The sequence below is a fragment of the Fusarium tjaetaba genome (genome assembly GCF_013396195.1).
Source record: "Fusarium tjaetaba strain NRRL 66243 chromosome Unknown NRRL66243_c0000043, whole genome shotgun sequence".
Classification (NCBI taxonomy): domain Eukaryota; kingdom Fungi; phylum Ascomycota; class Sordariomycetes; order Hypocreales; family Nectriaceae; genus Fusarium; species Fusarium tjaetaba.
This window is the reverse complement of record NW_023501239.1, coordinates 1-15,460: the sequence shown is the minus strand read 5'-3', so window position 1 is coordinate 15,460 and position 15,460 is coordinate 1. Positions and strand designations below refer to the sequence as shown.

The 15,460-nt window shown below is 49.9% G+C and overlaps 4 protein-coding genes across 4 annotated transcripts; 1 reads left to right on the top strand and 3 right to left on the bottom strand.

Annotated features, from left to right (window-relative positions):
- Positions 1-1,322: 1,322 nt before the first annotated feature.
- On the top strand, positions 1,323-3,980 carry FTJAE_2463 (dynamin GTPase; the record flags this gene model as incomplete). Its single annotated transcript, XM_037348659.1, has 3 exons — positions 1,323-1,421; positions 1,482-1,868; positions 1,950-3,980. 3 exons carry the CDS (start codon positions 1,323-1,325, stop codon positions 3,978-3,980), a joined length of 2,517 nt encoding a protein of 838 aa, XP_037210424.1.
- A 695-nt stretch (positions 3,981-4,675) lies between these two features.
- Positions 4,676-8,107, bottom strand: FTJAE_2462 (uncharacterized protein; the record flags this gene model as incomplete). Its single annotated transcript, XM_037348658.1, has 1 exon — positions 4,676-8,107. One exon carries the CDS (start codon positions 8,105-8,107, stop codon positions 4,676-4,678), a length of 3,432 nt encoding a protein of 1,143 aa, XP_037210423.1.
- A 1,441-nt stretch (positions 8,108-9,548) lies between these two features.
- FTJAE_2461 (transcription activator acu-15) lies at positions 9,549-12,284 on the bottom strand (the record flags this gene model as incomplete). Its single annotated transcript, XM_037348657.1, has 5 exons — positions 9,549-9,725; positions 9,780-10,958; positions 11,010-12,020; positions 12,163-12,171; positions 12,216-12,284. The coding sequence occupies 5 exons, from the start codon at positions 12,282-12,284 to the stop codon at positions 9,549-9,551; spliced, it is 2,445 nt and encodes an 814-aa protein (XP_037210422.1).
- Positions 12,285-14,510: 2,226 nt separating this feature from the next.
- Positions 14,511-15,318, bottom strand: FTJAE_2460 (glutaredoxin; the record flags this gene model as incomplete). Its single annotated transcript, XM_037348656.1, has 2 exons — positions 14,511-14,582; positions 14,632-15,318. The coding sequence occupies 2 exons, from the start codon at positions 15,316-15,318 to the stop codon at positions 14,511-14,513; spliced, it is 759 nt and encodes a 252-aa protein (XP_037210421.1).
- Between the last annotated feature and the right edge of the window lie 142 nt (positions 15,319-15,460).

Genomic DNA, 15,460 nt, shown 5'->3' with positions numbered 1-15,460 from the left:
AAATTGTCATCACCGATTCCCATACTTACATACCTAGGTAGGTAGGTAGGCAGTCTCTTCTTTCAATGCTTGGTTCCCTTGTCGCCCTCTAGCGTCGCTTTTACAGCTGAAGGAGGTGGAGATTCTGTGAAACCAAGGTTTTTGAATTCGTCCCTGGCCATCAAGTTTCTAAAATACCCGTCGCTATTAGCCCGCTTTGTTCCGAGATATTTGACTACGTGTATGCGTCATAAGTCAAAGCATTATAGGCTCGCTCACCTGTCCATTCTGCACGATAGATACGCCTTTGCAAGGTCGCGACATTCTTCGTCATTGAGACCTCGCACCTTTTTCATACATGAAAGGTACTTTGTCATATAAGTCTTGCACTCGCCTGCAGTTACTTTGGTCAAAATTGGTCCATTGAATGAATGTGTTGGCTTGTACAGCCACTCACCATCATGATCCAGAGGGAAGCTTCCACGCTGTGGTCTGCTCAGAAGGACGCCATTGTTTAGTGAATTGTTCTCAGTAGACGATGTCAAACTCACGGTGTTGGCTTTGTGGTTGGCAAGGGGCCGGGGCTACCGAAAGTACTCATGATTCTGTGTCTGTACTGGTCTTCTGGCTGATATCTAGTGCATCTATTGCCATCTTCATGTTTCCTTTAGTACAGTAGAAAAGTTAGGCGTTGTGGCGAACCTCGTTAAAGCACCTAGTGGTGGATAAGAACATCCCGTCAGGTGTGGCTGGTGACGTGGCAAGGGCTCTGCAACGCGATGGAACTCCGGAGTAACCTGTATCAAGGTAAACTACCAAAGGTAGGTAGTGGGTGTGAAAGCGGTCAGTATGGTACCTAGGTCCTAGGGGAGGCATCTCACAGCCGAGAAACCTCCGGTGGAGCCAGTAAAGCGGCCTAGAGCTAGGTAGGCATCGGAAGGCCTAAAAAAATAGGTGCTAGAGGTACCTTATCCATACCTAAGGTAGGTACATTACCTGATTACCTTGGCCTGGGGTGGTTGAACATTATGCAAATACACGTGAATCACCCCAAAAGTGCTCTCGACTCCACTGCGCAAAGCGAAGCAAAGCAAAGCAAAGCCATCCTCAGCCTGAGCCTGAGCCTCCCAGACCGAACCGCATGAACTCCCGGAACTGACGACGGATTTTGAATTTAGCGACAACGCGCGCATTATTCGGAACATCCTCCGTGTCCTTGTGTCTGTCTTGGGTTTCGTGACGGACGCTTCACTTGACTCTACTGTCCAGTCCAGTCCAGTCCTGTTGTTTCTGTCATCAGTATATCTCAAACTCGCTCGTCACAAAATCGGACTCTTATCATCATGGCTGCTCTTGGCGAGGATCTGCTCACCACAGTCAACAAGCTGCAAGACTTGGTTTTCAATACCATTGGCAGTGACTCTTTGGATCTCCCTCAGATTGTATGCGGTTTTTGCTACCTGAATTGGCTACTCTACTAGCACTGACTGACCGTTGCCTAGGTTGTTGTCGGTTCCCAATCTGCAGGCAAATCTTCTGTCCTTGAGAATATCGTCGGCCGAGATTTTCTACCGCGCGGAGCCGGCATCTGCACTCGTCGTCCCCTGATCCTTCAGCTCATCAACGTTACCGAAGATGAAAACGCTCCCGACCCTGCAAGCGATCCTTATCGATCCCCCGGTGCTGCTCGCCGTTCCGAGTGGGCAGAGTTCCACCACATCCCCAACCGGAGGTTCAACGATTTTGGCGATGTAAAGCGCGAGATTGAGAACGAGACATCCCGAGTTGCCGGCAACAACAAGGGTATCAACCGGCAACCTATCAACCTCAAGATCTACTCTCCTCATGTCCTTAACTTGACTCTGGTGGATCTGCCGGGACTGACCAAGGTGAGTTTCCTGTTCTTTCCATCTCCATAATCCTTAGCTTCGTTTAACCCCTGGACATCACTGACCATAGCCAATCCATAGGTCCCCATTGGCGACCAGCCTACCGATATCGAGAAGCAGACTCGAAACCTCATTTCAGAATACATTGCCAAGCCTAACAGTATTATCCTCGCCGTGTCTCCCGCCAACGTCGACATCGTTAACTCGGAAGCCCTTAAACTCGCCCGCCATGTTGACCCCCTTGGCCGAAGGACTATTGGTGTCTTGACAAAGGTCGACCTCATGGATCATGGCACAAACGCTCTAGATATTCTTTCAGGCCGTGTCTATCCTTTAAAGCTTGGCTTCATCGGCGTGGTCAATCGATCGCAGCAGGATATTCAAGGAAACAAGCCTATGGAGGATGCTCTCCAGGCCGAGGCTGACTTTTTCAAGCACCATCCTGCCTATCGTAACATCTCCATTCGCTGTGGCACTCACTACCTGGCTAAGACCCTCAACACTACGCTGATGGGTCATATCCGTGAGCGATTGCCCGACATCAAAGCCCGGCTCAACACTCTTATGGGGCAGACGCAACAGGAGTTGGCCAGTTATGGTGACATGCATTTCAGTGGAAAGGAGCACCGTGGCTCTCTCATCCTTCAGCAAATGACACGCTTCGCCAACTCTTTCATTTCTTCCATTGACGGTACCTCGACCGAGATTTCCACCAAGGAGTTATGTGGCGGTGCTCGTATTTACTACATTTTCAATTCTGTCTTCGGCAGCGCACTTGACACCATCGACCCTACATCTAACCTCTCCGCCCTTGATATCCGGACCGCTATTCGAAACTCCACCGGACCCCGACCCAGTCTTTTTGTGCCGGAAATGGCTTTCGATCTTCTGGTCAAACCCCAAATCAAGCTTCTGGAAATTCCTAGTCAACGTTGTGTTGAACTTGTGTACGAAGAGCTGATCAAGATTTGCCACACTTGTGGCTCCACTGAGCTTTCACGATACCCCAGACTTCAGGCCAAGCTCATCGAGACGGTCTCAGACTTGCTCCGTGAGCGTCTTGGTCCTGCTTCGTCATATGTCGAATCACTCATCTCTATCCAGCGCGCCTATATCAATACTAATCACCCTAACTTCCTCGGCGCAGCTGCCGCCATGAGTAACGTAGTCAGTGCAAAGCAGGAGCGAGAAAGGAAAAGGCTGATCCAGGAGGAGCGCGAGCGCCGAGAAAAGCGGCGTCTGCAGGAGCTTGAGGCTGACGGTGATGGCCCTGAAAATGAGGACGGTGTCAGTGGCCCTTCTGATAAGCCTGAAAAGACCAAGTCAGGAAGAGCCAAGGCCACGAAGCCTCCTCGAAGCATATCGCCTTCTCTTTCGGTCCGAGAGAACGGAACCTCCAGCCTTGCTGCCACTATGAACGCGACGCATCTAAATGGCACTCTTCGTTCAGCTTCACCTGCTCGACTCAACCAACAGGGACTCGGAGGTGCCCGAGATTCCTTCTTGAACTACTTTTTCGGCAAGGATGGCCAGACCATCGGTGGTCCGCTTCCAAGCCCTGGCGCCATGCCCAATATGCCCAACGGACGACATATCAGCCAAAACTCGGAGACTAGCTTCCCTATTGTGCGCCGGGAGAGGGAGTTTGCCCGGCCTTCTACAGCGACAACAATGGCCCCCGAGGATGACTTGTACGATAGAACAGGGAAGAACTACGGCTTGGCATCCCAAATGGTAAGTTCCGAGGATCTACAGGTGCCCGGTCTCCTCTTCTCACACGAAACTAACCCCCACCACCAGGGTGAATCCGCGGAGCCAGCTATGACAGATCGCGAGGCCATGGAGACGGAACTTATCCGAGCTCTTATCTCTTCCTACTTCAACATTGTTCGCGAGTCCATTGCCGACCAGGTCCCTAAAGCTGTCATGCACCTCCTCGTTAACCACTGTAAGGACGTCGTTCAGAACCGCCTCGTTAGCGAGCTCTACAAGGAATCTCTCTTTGAGGAGCTCCTTTACGAGGATGATGGCGTCAAGAAGGAACGCGAGAAGTGCGAGCGCCTGCTTCAAACCTACCGTGAGGCCGCTAAGATCATTGGTGAGGTGTTGTAGATTCAGCACCGATTTTGATCTATGGGTTTCTGGCAAATGGCCACTATGCGACAGCGTCCCGTTCAACCTGAGAATAATGAAGATAAGAAGACCAGTAACAGCCATATACGGATGGAAGGATAGACTCGAAGGAGAAAGGCGGAACATAACTTGGAAACACCAAACAATGTCGATCGCTTTTGGTCAAGGGCTCGGGCTCATGAACCAATCTTGACTGCTCTGCTCCATTGAGGAGCAGAGCATGAGAAGCAGAATAATGGAGAGAAACGAGAGAAGAAAAGAGTGTTGTAATTTTGTTCTTTTCATTATCATCGTTTTCCCTCTTATCTTGTACATCACCAACTGGCATTGGAATTGCGGCCAGACTCAGCTTTAGTTCCTGATAATGGCTCTGACGAGAAGACGGATCGGAATACAAGAGGAGGGCTTGTATGTATGGATGTATGTATGTAAAAAAAAAGGCAAACCAAACTCGGCTCGTCGTCCTAGCAGAATACACACAATGTACTACTTTTTAATATCTGTCAAACGATGAATACGTTCTCTGAACTGCTTGAGGAAGGGACTGACTTTAAATGAAGAAAGACATTATACACATGATGTTGCAGCTTGCGTATATAGATATGTATACACGAATCGGCACTAATTAGTTGGTGCCATTTCCTCCACTACGGCTCCGAAGTACATTGAGTAAATCATCGCTGGCTCCCATGGTCCGCTGGTGTCCCCCTTGCTACGCCAGACGGATATCGTGGGTTGTTATTGTTATAATTAGTCATAAGAGTAGGTCGACTCTGAATATGCGGATCTGCCTCATAACTCAAGTTGTAACCCGAAGAGCCTTGAGCTATCTCTCGTTGAGGGAACATGCTCTGCTCTGGTCGTGGCTGTCTAGTCTCATAGGCATGGTATGACCTACCAGCCTGCCGTGCAGGGCGCCTGATGAAGTAGTTACCGTCCGGATGATGAGTCTCAACGACTTCGTATGCGTCTGAAAGCTCTAGTGGAGGGCGAGCACTGTGACAAGTATGATAGAAATGATCGGAACCAGCTGGAGAATCGAAGTGGTGCTCTTGTGTTGCATATTGAGACCGCGGGATAGGTTCTCTATGATAGAATTGACTATGGTTGTTAGACCATGAGGGTGAGGGTCGGGCATGTTCGCCAAACCTTTCAGTGTTGACCGGGCCATATCTGGATTCCTGTGGAAGGGTATATCGGGCTCTGAGACCTCTTCCAATCTCCCGTCCGGATTCATCAACGTATACGACCTCCTCCTCTTCAACCATATGGGGGTTATGGGCCACATGAGGTTCTTCACGCCCCCCTCTTTCGACCTCCGCGTAGCTAGGTGCTGCAGCGGTCGAGATGGCCACTAAGGGGGGATGGTCTTGAGGCCGGTCGCCAACCGAGGCGCTTCTGTTCCGAGGACTAGCTGGTTCTGGGCCTGAATAACGCTGTTCTCGGACGTCACGGTAATCGGATGATTTTTCTTCGCGCCAATGAGCCTTGTTCCGCGGCCCTGTGGGATATGAAACATGATAGGTGGTGACTCCCTGCCCAGTCTCGACTCCGGCGTCAACCTTGTTGCTTTGGCTACATGAATCTTGAGGCTTTTCGAAGTACGGTGGTGAGTAGTTGCCAAACGTTGAAGCACTATCGGCGGCTTGGGATCCAGGCTTCGACTGTTTCTTTCTAGCCCCTACCATCTTTCGAACATAAACCTCGCTTGCAGGACGAAGATGTGGTATGTCTGGCTCAGACTCGATATGTGAGGAAAAGCGCAGATCCAGTCGACTTGATGCCAGAGACTGACTTCCCAGATCCGCATAACCTGACTGCTGTGCTTGTTCTATCACATGCCCGACATCACTTTGCTGGCGTTCTTCCCTTGACCGGTCGTTTGACAAAGCCGTGAAGATCTGAGCTGGCGTCTGCACTGACACTTGCGGAGGTGGAGTGTTATTGGGTGTTGTTTGGACAGGCTTCAAAGCATATTTGTCTATGAAGGCTTGTTCGAATGCCCAGGGAAGAGCCTCCTTGACAAGAGTGTACAAGACAGAGTCTCCCCGAGTCTTGATTTCCAGTCCAGCCATTCGCTCGTTCTCAGGCATTTTTATCATTTCTGTTCGCCAATCCATATGTGCTCGTCCTTGACTCCGGGGCTTTTCGACATGCTCTATTTCGAAATGTCTGGCGAGTTGAGGTACGTGGAAGATGTTGCCGTCGTTGCACACCTTGCAAGAAACTCCATTGAGAGCCCTCAGACTGCGTAATTTCTTGTTTTTCGATGTAGCTTCAATGAACAGCGACAACGGTAGGCTCTCACTCTCAGACTCCTCGAACACTTTGTTAGCATGATAAATGGCGACGTAAGCCCTGACGGCAGGTGGGATCTTCTTATGATGCCCAACCTTTGACCAGACAGATTGTGTGCCCCTGACGAATTTTTCGTGTTGGTGTTGACGAGTGCTGTTGACTGAGGCGATGCTATTGCTATCGTAGTAGTTGAGATATGATGCATTGTCGGAAGGGTTAGGAACTTGAGGTCTTGTGTAGCTGTTTGATTGTCTTTGAGAGATATGTGCCATCCCCGAAGAAAATGGTCCTGGGTACGAAGAATATGTTGCAGGGTCGTAATATGTTGTTGTTGAGTAAGATGGACTGTACGTATGGGCTGAGCTTTGCCCATATGCAGATATAGGAAGGATTGGAGGCCTGGAATGGTACAACGAGAATTGCGGTGCTTCTGCGCCGTAACCAGGCAGAGGATATCCTGCTGGTGTATCAGGTTGAAAGGCAGAATAGCTTTGTTGAATTGGCGCATTTGACGCGAGTGCGCTCCGTGGCTCATTGCCATGATAGGCTTTCTCTTTGGTGAGAGGGTCAGGACTAAAAGGAGGCACTTCTGGCCACTCCGCTCTCCAGTGCACGACAATGTTTCCCAGACTGAGAGCAACTGTGTGCTTGGCTGCATAGTGTTGAAGTACACCCTCGAACCCAAAGAATTTCAAGACTCCATTCACACCGAGACAGCTGTTACAAAGAAACAACTCCTTGCGCATAGGCTCAGTGCGTGGTTTGATTTTGACATCAAAGACCCACTTCATGTTCTCCAATGTCAACCGTTGAGTCCAGGGCCCCTCGGGGGGTTCGACAATCGGCTTCTTCCCTGCCGCGATTGTGGCAGCAGTGTCCTTTGTGACTTCGGCATAGAACCTCTTACGAACGTACAGCAGCACATCGGCGGCATATTGCGGACAGTTCTTTCTCTTAACCTTGGCGCCGTTGTTCCATCCTTCGATGATTTCGTCTGCATATTCCGATATGCGCGCTCGAACAGGCCCCTGAATATCATCCCATTCCTGGTCTGTAACTTCTCTTGGTTCCCTAGCGGGCTTTTCATCAGCCTCCGTTGTTGGAAGCTTGTCTTCAAGCTTTTTGGGGTTGCTATAACTTTGCTTCTCTCGCAGCTCCGCTTCTACCCTCTGAGCGAGAAGACGGGGCTTTAAGAGTTCCCATGCGTGATCATCAAGCGGCGTGATGATTTGAAGTGCTGCCTGAAAGGATGGAATATGAGCCAGAACATTTGCAGTCAACGGAGGATCAAGTAGCATGGCTCGATTCTCAATGTCGGTCCGCCTTTGAGCCTTAAGGTGAGCTGCCTCCTCCTTCGTCCGTTTTTGCTGAACTGAAGTGCGCAAGGGACGGAGATTAGCCTCCGATGGCACTATTGATCCACGGCCGTCACCGGCAATAGGTGCTTGGCGATAATGCTCGCCTATTGATTGAGCGGGATTTGATGAAGCCTTACCGATGGGTGCTGAAAGAGCTAGAGGCGTAAATGATAATGGAGCTTCTGCTTTGGCAGCGGTCTTTGGTGCTTGAAACTGAGCCATCCCACCTGTACTAGCCCATTTTTCCCAACGAGAGGCATCAGCTAGAGCCTGCTTTCCTCGGATCTCTAGACCTTTTATCCACTCTTCGGCAGCAGCAGATCCAAGTGCCTTGACATTTTCGAATTCCAACTTGATTTGTTCAACATGCTCCGACCAGAAGAGTTTCGTAACCTGGATGTGTGGCGGCACAGTCCCCGCTTGTATGGCACGGGGATGTATGACATGCATATCGGCATCCACAAATACTGGAGGAAGAGCTGGGAGCAGAACAGATGGAAATGAAGAAGACAGGAGAAGTTCTAGTTCCTATTGCTGACGTTAGAATTGCATCCGGGGAGAATCCTGGCAACACCTACCTTGATGCCCTTTTTCTTCAGGCAATTTCCGCAAGCGAAGACACAAAAGGGGAAAATGGGACAGACGTCACTTGGACCTGGACCACGACACCAAGCTTCGTTGTTCGAAGATGGTAGCTTTTTCTGGCTCCGCAAATCACAGAGTTGGCAAGACACAGAACAAACAAGACGCCACATCTGAATCTCCGATTTCCCTTTTAGGGGTGCAGGCATACGCGGCCAAAACAGTCTTCTTGAAGCTTGCCAGATTGTATCTGGCTTCAGTAAAGGAAAGGATGACGGTACATCATTATAACATGCTTGGGGATGAGTGGAAAGGGGGCTAAGAAAGGCATGGAATAGTTTGTTGACAGCCAACAAACGACCCAGGTCACTGGGTGGTACAAGAGTGAAGATATGTTGCCATATCTGTTCCGGAAGCTGCCTGGCTCGATCTTTCACGAGACTCTGAGCCGCCGGGCCAGGAAGATGGGCTTTATCCAGCTTAACTTTCTTAGTTTGCTGAACAGCCTTGCAATCCATTGACTGGCGCCTTTTTTTCGAGGGCTGGGAGATGGCATCGAGCAGGGCCGCTGCAGGGTCATGGCTAGAGGCTTCTGAGGGTTCATAATCCAGATCATCAGCCATTTGCACGTCGGCCTCGCTTCTACCACTGACTGTTGATGCTCCCGGGGTGACGGCTGAACCAGAGGCGCCGGCCCCTTGATTCTCTGGGATAACCATCCCTCATCTGACGCGCTACTGAATAGCAGCGATGAGTCAGAACGGGAGGCACAGAAAGAAACAACTAGCTTGATGGGTCATCAAGCCTGTAGAGTGAATAGGATGGTCAACACTTGTCTGCGTGAATGGTAAGGAGCAATGGGGAAAGAAATCGCGTTGCAATGTAGGTGTAAGCAATTAGGATCGGGCGCTCAAGCTTCGTCTGTGTTTCTGTGCAAACCAAACGTTACTCGTAATGCGGCGTGAAGTAAATTCACGGGGTTGTCTTGAATTGGGGAGCGATACCTTGGTAGATTATTACCTTAAGGTACTTTTAGTAGGTAGGTAAGGTCGAGAAGGGAGCAGGAACCCAAAGTTCCAATTCTGAACTTATCGATAACAGTGTCGGTCGGGGCGGCCCATTTTTTTATGATGACATAAGCATGGAAGTAGTTGGTGATTAAACGTCCAACAACTGGTATTTGTGAGACTTGAAGAATCCAATTTGGGGCCCCATCACCGGGGTATTTGAATAAGTAGAGTTGCTTGATTTTACATTTCATTTGTTGCCCATCATAACATCAACTATTATATCTGATATTGTTGCAGCGTCATTGCATATTGGCATCTCTGCCACCTCCTTGTCCTGGCGCTTGTGACGTGCTTCCACTACGACCACCCAACGAAGAGGTCTGTCCCGGGGATGACTGGTCTCCTCCAGCGCCGTATATCTGAAAACTCTGGTCTGCTCCCCAGTTGGCCATCTGCGTATAGTTTTCAAAGGCATTCTACTCCAAGTTAGAAACGGTTACAAGTGATTTCTCAATGGAAACGCCTCTTACCCAGTCAAAGTTCGCGCCCATATCCATCCCCGCGTTAGTGTTGGCTCCCAGGTTGCTGAACATGGAGGAGAAAGGAGAAGCCGGACCAGCCCCAGCGAAGCCATCGGTTTGAAAATCAAGTCCTTCAGGCCCAGGCATGCCAAAGTCCATACCCATAAAGGCGGCCGGGTTAGGCGTCGAAAAGGGGTTGGCCGTCGCATTGAAATCCGGTAAGCTGCTCGGTGAGACGAAACCCGGCGCCATAGCCGGTGAAACATCAGTCCCAACACCTTGCGTCAGGCCTGGCATTGGCGATGGAATGCCAGGCATTTCTGAACCGATCGAGGCAGGGTCCTTGATCTTATCTAGCATGATATCAATGACCTTGGCCGCCTTGAATGCTTCCATTGAGGTATCTGCAAGTGTGTTCCAGATTTCTCTCGCTGTTTCTAGACTGCCAATCATTTTAGATCGTTGGTCATCGTTCCAAGTTGAAGCACCCTCATCGTCTTGGGGAACTGAAGACTGCGCGGCAATGTTGTCAAAATGGAGATCAAGAATGACCAGCATTGCAGGCAACGTAAAGTCTTTGGTAGCAATCGACTTCACAAACCAGCTGACTGAGCGCAGCCTTCCGTTGGATTGTGATTCCCGGTACAATACTGCCAGATGATCGAGCGCGGTCAATGATGCTTCAATTGCAGCCCTCCGAGAGTGTGCATATCTTGCACTCTGCCTCGCCCTGGGAAGGTATTTTCGGTGAAGTAAGCATAGAATCTTCTGGTACAGAATATCGACATTGAACCTGGCAATGATCAGAGTCACTGGATCATGAGATCCTTCTAATGTCGTTAACTTCAAATGCGGCGGCAATTCTTGCATGATCTGTCGTAGTTTGGCATCAAAGCGAATAATCTCATCGTAAGGCACATGCTTGCCAACTTGCCCTGTAGCCTGGAGGATGTTTCCCAACTCGAAACATAACCTTGACTTGGCAATCATGTAGGCGATGGGAGTAGCGACAGTCGATGGTCGAGAAGGCGGCAGCTCCTTGACGCTGGGATTGAACTCATCGTCAAATATGTTATTGGGCAGTTGGGTGTCGCAATCATTTTCGTAAATCATGCTGGGCAGAGAAACCTGATGTGAGAAGATAACATCCGACATTCGTACGAGAGCCCACGTCCGCCGCCTCATTTCCTAATTATGTTCAGCAAATCGAGGTTAGCAGCAGACCAGCGTGCAGCTTACCGCTTGAAATGGTGTAATTGACGGAAACCATTTAGCGTCTCGATGGTAACCCATTCGGTACGCGATTCGAACAATTAGAGACACGATTAACCACAATCCTAGATCAGCATCCCATCGAGACGAATATTCTCCGAATACATAGAGTATCATAGTCTCAACCGTGTACTCATTAGGTTTTGTATAGTCTGATTTGATCAGGCATTGCACCGTGCGTAACCGGTATTCGTTTGCAAGCTCAAGGGTTCGCCCTCTCCACTCAGGAGGTTCGTCGCCCACTTTATGGTAACTCAGCATTGCGAGGCAGAGAACCGAGTAGAGCATACCAAGCCACATAATGGGCGTCTTGTTGGGATCTTGCCAGTGGTCTTTCAGCTGCTGTTGAAATGTTGGTCCATGAATGATGTTGACAGCATTATCCATGGAGTTGAAGTATCGACTGCAGAGCGTCAGAACAGCAGACTTGGGGGGAAGCTCTGCTCTTATTTCAATCTCGGATGCTGGGAGTGCTCCTAGCAGGAGTGTCGGCCCCTCTCTTGCAGCCATGGGCTTCGAAGATTTGACTCGCTCATAACTTGTTTCCAACTCCTTTTTGTGAGACGTGAAGTAGTTTTTCACCTCAGATATATCGGCAAGGAGGGTATGCCAATGTTCCTGGCCAACATACAGCGACTTGCCTTTGTCCGTGTCCACTTTAAGAAAACCCAAAGACGTGGCCAGTCCCTCCTCTTCGTCACTGTTTTCCTCCTCATCATATGCCATTGCATTGTCGTCTCCTTTTCCGGCCTTGGCGGAAGATCCGCTGTCCGTGGTGGATTGTGTTGTCGCTGCTCCAGCGGCTGCGGCGGATGCAGCATCTACATTAGCACCTCCGTGCATAAGGGATAAAACTAAGCCTTCTAAACGGTCAATACGATTCTGCATGTCATCAGGACTCGAGTCTCCTTGACTTTGATTCTTCTTGCGTGTAACCGGCGTGGCATAAGAGCATGAGGTGGTCCCCATACCCTCGCGCTTTGTACAGTTGCTGCAAGGATGACTTCTGTCACATTTTCTGACGGGTATTAGTAAGGATGAGGAGCTGAGGTGTTATTTAAACTCACAACCTACAGACGATGTTAGTAAATATTGATGCATTGCTCTAGGGGTAACATACTTGCGTGTCCTACAAGGGTAGCAGCTTAGAGGCACACGATTCCTCTTCCTCACAACGCGGAACTGTTCCTCGGGAGACCGGGCTCCCTGAGATGAGTTTGTCGAAGGAGGAGTTGGGGTCATTGTGAAAAGGGGAACGAAACGACCAGGGCGTTTCAACAGATGAGATGAGGGATCCGACTCCAATATTGGCAGACAATGATGAGACAAGAGTTGGTCAGCGCCAGGGGAAACCCCATCAATATATTGAGTCTTGAGCGGTTGGCGGAACCCAAAGGAGCTTGATATGAATAATACAGCGCCCTTCCAGAATACTGCCGCAGCTACGGCAACCTGGTCAACAGAAGACTTGTCTGACCAACCGGGAAATGCGGCTCCACGAGTCAACCCGCCTGGTAAGCCAATGTCGATGTCGCAACACAGTTGCGCAGGATAATGGAACCGTTTCGCCCCAAACAGTCTCCAGGAACCCAGAGGTGGCGTTGATCAAGTCCGACACGTCCGTACGTCCTTAGGCTTGCAGCAACAGCGAGTTAGCACGGTACAGCACAGCCTCCCACTTGGGGCACCGCACAGTGTAATACGGTGAAGGTGAAAGGGTGGATGGTGATAATCCGTGGAGATATCGGGGGCCAGGGGCACCCAAAGTTGCGGTCTGTTGGGAATGTGTGACGGGGAATTCAATTCTAGGCAATGGGATTTTGCAGGGCACTCGCTATAGTCGATGACCGAGATTGTAGCGATAGCGAGGTCACGAACCCGTCAGGGAGGAAGAAGACGGGAACGGGGGGCGAAGATAGCGAGGAGACGGCCCAAAAGAAGACAGACGCCAGAGCTCAAGCTACCTATAAAGCGTCACAGATGGATTCCAAGTCCAGACAGAAACAAATGGATGGAGGAAAGCGGGATGTTTTTCTGTCGAGTCGATAATTCCTCAGTAAGCTCAGTCAGAAGGGGAACAGAGGCTGTGAGAGCAGATGACGCAGGATATCCAAACAGAGGATCAATGGGATGATAGAAGCTGGTCAGGGAGGTGTCGGTACCTCCGGTGCCTTGCTTCAAATAAGGAGAGAAACGAGAAGATCTCTGAAAAGGGTGGAAGGGAAAAGGGCTAGATCTGAATCCAATTTTTGGTCTCCAGAATGTCCCGTCAGCATCAGCCTTATTAAACCGCCCGGCAGCCTGGGAATGAGGAACAAACGAGCTATCTTAGTTAGGCACCGCAGTCAAGTCGAAGAACGCGTGTGCATCCCAGCATCGATGCAAGATGCAAGATGGTGGGGTTGTTTTACACTCACAGAGACAAGGGTATTTATTTCTTGGTTGTTTCCGTTCTTCCATTTAAGAGAGCCTTTGTGATACCTCTGCTGTCTTTGCACGTGTCTTTCCTGTGCCTAGAAGTCTGCAACTGGCATAGTTTACCTGGACCTCTTTTTTCATTAGCTTCTTCAACGTGATGGCTGAAGTCAGCCAGGTGCAGTAACTCATAACTCAACGGGCGGTGCGGCAACTATCTCAATCGAACGAACCACAATCTGCTAAAAAGAGTCAAAGTCACAAATCTTACTTGCCTAGCCTGTGAGTCATTCTCGTTCATCGGATTCGACATCTGCTGTATGGACGCTCGGATTTCGGAGCCGGCCCATGTTTATCACCGATATTTGTCATTAAACTCCATCACACCACACTTTTCATTCTGTATCTGAGGCCTTCTATAGCCAGTTCCCTGACTTAAGGTACACTACTATTCTGGACAGACACTATGTCGATCTGATCATTGTGGCACGTTATGCAAAACCAACGTTGATAACCAGCAGTAAATCCATCGTCTTTGGCAAATTTACAATGTAGCTGCAGCTATGATCGCCTAGAAATAGTGATGTTTACATTTCTCCCCATGCTTTACTATTCCCGTAGATATTGCGAACCACTTCCCGTCCAGCTCCCAGCAGAAGCTGGTAAAACCGATTAGAAGAATTCGGGAGCCCAACACATGATGCAGCCTGACCATTCAGTGAGCCATTAGTCATTTGCATGATAGGTTTGACAGGAGCTCGTCAGCGCGGTTTATATGGCCACAGTATTCTTGGATAACGTCCCTGCGCCTTAGCTTTCAACATCCTGGGACTCCAGTACTTCTTGGCCTCGTTTCCTCTCTTCAATTTGCCACCGATAAACCACTAGCCAGAATGCTTACTGGTCATATTGCATTGCCGAATACTGTCACTCAAACGTTTGGGTTTTACCAGGGCCAGGCAGGCAGTGCAATATTCAGCAGTACGCGACGGGCTATTATCACGCCTTCTTAACATAAATGCGTCATGGGTTTCGTAACGTATGTATTCCGCCTCATACAGCTGCGGGAGCGCTGACGCTGTACTTGGTAAGGAACTCGGCGTCGTTGGCCATTTCCTCCTTGACCTATGGATTTGTCAGCCTTAGTCAAAGCGAAAATGCGAATGCGGCTTACAATATCCAGTCCACCAACGAGCTCACCATCGATCCAGAGCTGCGGGTATGTTGGCCAATCCGCAAATTCCTTGAGTCCTTGTCTAACTTCGTCGTCGGCGAGGATGTTGAAGAAACCATACTTGACCGAGTTGTCGCGCAGTAGCCCAACCAATTGTCTGGAGAAGCCGCATTGAGGAGAGCTAGGTGTACCTTTCATAAAGAGCATGACGGGTGCAGCCTTTACGAGGTCCCCAAGACGCTTGAAAAGCTCCTCCTTCTTCTTCTCGGGATCTTGCTCCTCGGCTTCGGCATCGTTGGTATCGATACCGTTCTGTGCGCTTTCCTCTGAATTCTGACCAGATTGCTTTGCCTGTGTCTCGATCGCCGTGCGCACCTTTACGGCGCTACTGCCACTCACAGTCTCGACAACTTGGCCGTTCCTCAAAAGGACAAGAAAAGGGACTGCAGTGACATCGTACGTCTCGCTGAGGTCGCTCAGATCCTCTGCGTTAATGGAAACCCACTTTGTGGTAGGAGGTTCGGTGACTGGATATTCAGAAGCGAGGGTCGACAGGACGGTGGCCATTTGCGCGCATGGTGCGGCCCACGGCGCATGGAATGATGCTATGACGAGGGTAGTGGAAGGGACAGAACTGAGCAGCTGCTCCCACTCGGGGATACTGTTGATTTCCTTGATGGTAGACATTTCGGTGGTGGTTAGATGGATGCGTCAGGGTTTCGATCTGATAAGAGAGAGAGAGAGAACCAGTCGGGTCAGAGTCGAAGTAGATTAAGGTAAGGCCAGTCAGTAGCAACTCATTAATCTCCACGGCATTGGGGGGGGGGGG